At 30.2% G+C, this 2318-nt stretch overlaps 1 protein-coding gene across 6 annotated transcripts in view; it reads left to right on the forward strand.

The window, feature by feature from the left end:
• LOC106688768 (sodium/hydrogen exchanger 9B2) overlaps positions 1-2318 on the forward strand; it is a 182035-nt gene that overhangs the window by 152889 nt on the left and 26828 nt on the right. For all 6 annotated transcript variants that reach the window (XM_067053140.1, XM_014433390.3, XM_014433395.3 and 3 more), the window contains one exon: positions 1365-1469. In XM_067053140.1, coding sequence (XP_066909241.1) covers positions 1365-1469 — 105 coding nt within the window. The remainder of the gene's footprint in view (positions 1-1364; positions 1470-2318) is intronic.

The following is a 2318-nucleotide window of genomic DNA, read 5'->3' on the forward strand; positions in this document are numbered from 1 at the left end:
AATATCATAAAAACTACTACCCCTACGAAGATAAGTGTCATAAACTACTTTATAGTAAGTTAAATTCCCTTTACTTTGAGTGTTGGCAGACACATGTGCGTCTTATGGATCTAGAGATATATTTTTTTCAAAAATCCAACATTTTATACGAACAACTAGAAATTAACTTTTTTGCGATTTTATTTTGTCAAATATCATAGAAACTACTACTCCTACAAAGATAAAAATTTATATTTGAGCGCTGGAATACATTTGTACGTCCAATGGTTTCCGAAATGAAGTTTTTTATAAATCAAACTTATTGTTCGAACAACTATAAATCAATTTATTTTAGAAAACATGATGAAAACTACTATTCCTACGAAGGTAAAGGTCATAAACATCTTTATAGTCCATTAAACTAGCTTTAATTTGAGTGCTAATAGACATCTGTACGTCACATAGTTCCTGAGATATAGATTTCTCAATATTAATTAACCTACTAATAATCTTTCAGTAGTTTTTTAAGAAATTTTGCTTTTTGAAAAGCTATATCTCGAGAACTATTGGACGTAAATAGCTCTATTAGGGCTAATATTTCAGAAAATTTACTCTCCTTTAAATAGTGTTCACTTTTTTTCAAATTCAAGATTTTCTAGTGTTGTTGGTAGTTTTTAAGATATAGAGCTCCGAATGAAAAATTAATGTTTTTTAAAGGTTTTGAATCAGCCGCCATTTTTTATTCCTCCTACCTATACTTGGCAGACTTATCATTTTTGACTAAACATAGTTTTCATTAAAGTAATCTAAAATTGGGGTGAGGTAACTGCCTTTTTTTCTTCCCGGCTCTTGTTCTAAAACGTTATAGACTGAAATATATATCCTCTTGTAATGTAGGCAGTACATTTGAGCTCATGTAATATTGCAATAGCCCATCTTGCTTCTCCTATTGTTAGTAACACATGACTAGTGGAATTTTCTTCTCTATTGAAGATTGATCTCAGATATATCACCTTAGACATTGTTTTTGTGTCTTTTTCAATTTATACATCATGTTTTGAGGTTCTTAAGTCCTCTGTTTTTTTATAATTAAAATTCAGACTCCATTTCTTAAGATCCTATTACTTTCTTCAGTTTGTAGTTCATGTCGTTTCAAGTTGATCACCTTTGATGTCTGAATGGAATAGAAAAATTGTAGGTTATCTTATATAAGTTTTAATCATAATTCACGATCTCACAAATTGTTTGAATTCAGGTGTTTAATACTGTGAATTTTATTTAAAATACATTATTAGCAAAATGAGGCCAAATTCCAAACGTATATTAGAATTTTTCGCTGCTGGGGTGATGATTTTGCTGTATGTTCATTTTTTTAATGATTTCAGATCCGACTAACATGTTTTGCCGCCTGCGTTGCACTGAAAGGGAAGTTCAATTGGAAGGAAGTGTTTTTGGGAACACTGGTCTGGCTCCCTAAAGCCACTGTCTTGGTAAGTTTTTACTAATATATCTAATGCTAGTTACATATCTAATACTAAGTTACATAACTAATAATGGGTTTGTTATTATTTATCTAATAGTAAGCCTGTTTTTTGATAAGAGCTTTATTCCTGAATGAACTGCTTCATCTGGCACGGTGTTCAGTATGTAATTTTTCCATTCTAGAAAGTAATAGAAACATACATCATTTTTCTATTGTTTTCTAGAATGGTAAAAAAGTATTTTTAAAAACATTTCAACAACTCATATGTCAAGTATGGCGTCCGGTGGTACTGTAAACGAAACATTTGGGGCCCGTTAAAAAAGAATATGGGACAAGGCTAAACTAGTCCATTCCAGCCTGACAAAAAAGAGAATACAGTAAGCTTCTTTCTGAATTCTCACTCTGAATATGTCTTCGAGTCATTTTATAGTCCTTACTTTTCTCCTATTCCATATTGTTTAAGGTAAACATAAGCCTTATTTCATAATAATATGATCTATAATAATAGTGACGTGGCTAGGGGAGAAGCGCAGGGATCTTGTGGAACCTTGCTTTCCACACGAAGGTGGCTCAGAGATCTCCTGCAGAATGTAAATATTGTATATAGTTGCAAATGTGTTTTTATTTTATTGTTACATAAATTTAATTTTCTTAGTCATGTACATCAATTATTTTTATTTTATTATATTTTTATATAGATTCATATTTTTCATATAGCATTATCTTTTATTTATATATTTTTTATTATTATTATTTCAAATAATATCATAAAAACTACTACCCCTACGAAGATAAGTGTCATAAACTACTTTATAGTAAGTTAAATTCCCTTTACTTTGAGTGTTGGCAGACACAT

This window comes from Halyomorpha halys, unplaced genomic scaffold (genome assembly GCF_000696795.3).
Source record: "Halyomorpha halys isolate HHAL.00 unplaced genomic scaffold, Hhal_1.1 Scaffold1198.1, whole genome shotgun sequence".
In the NCBI taxonomy this organism is placed as follows: Eukaryota; Metazoa; Arthropoda; class Insecta; order Hemiptera; family Pentatomidae; genus Halyomorpha; species Halyomorpha halys.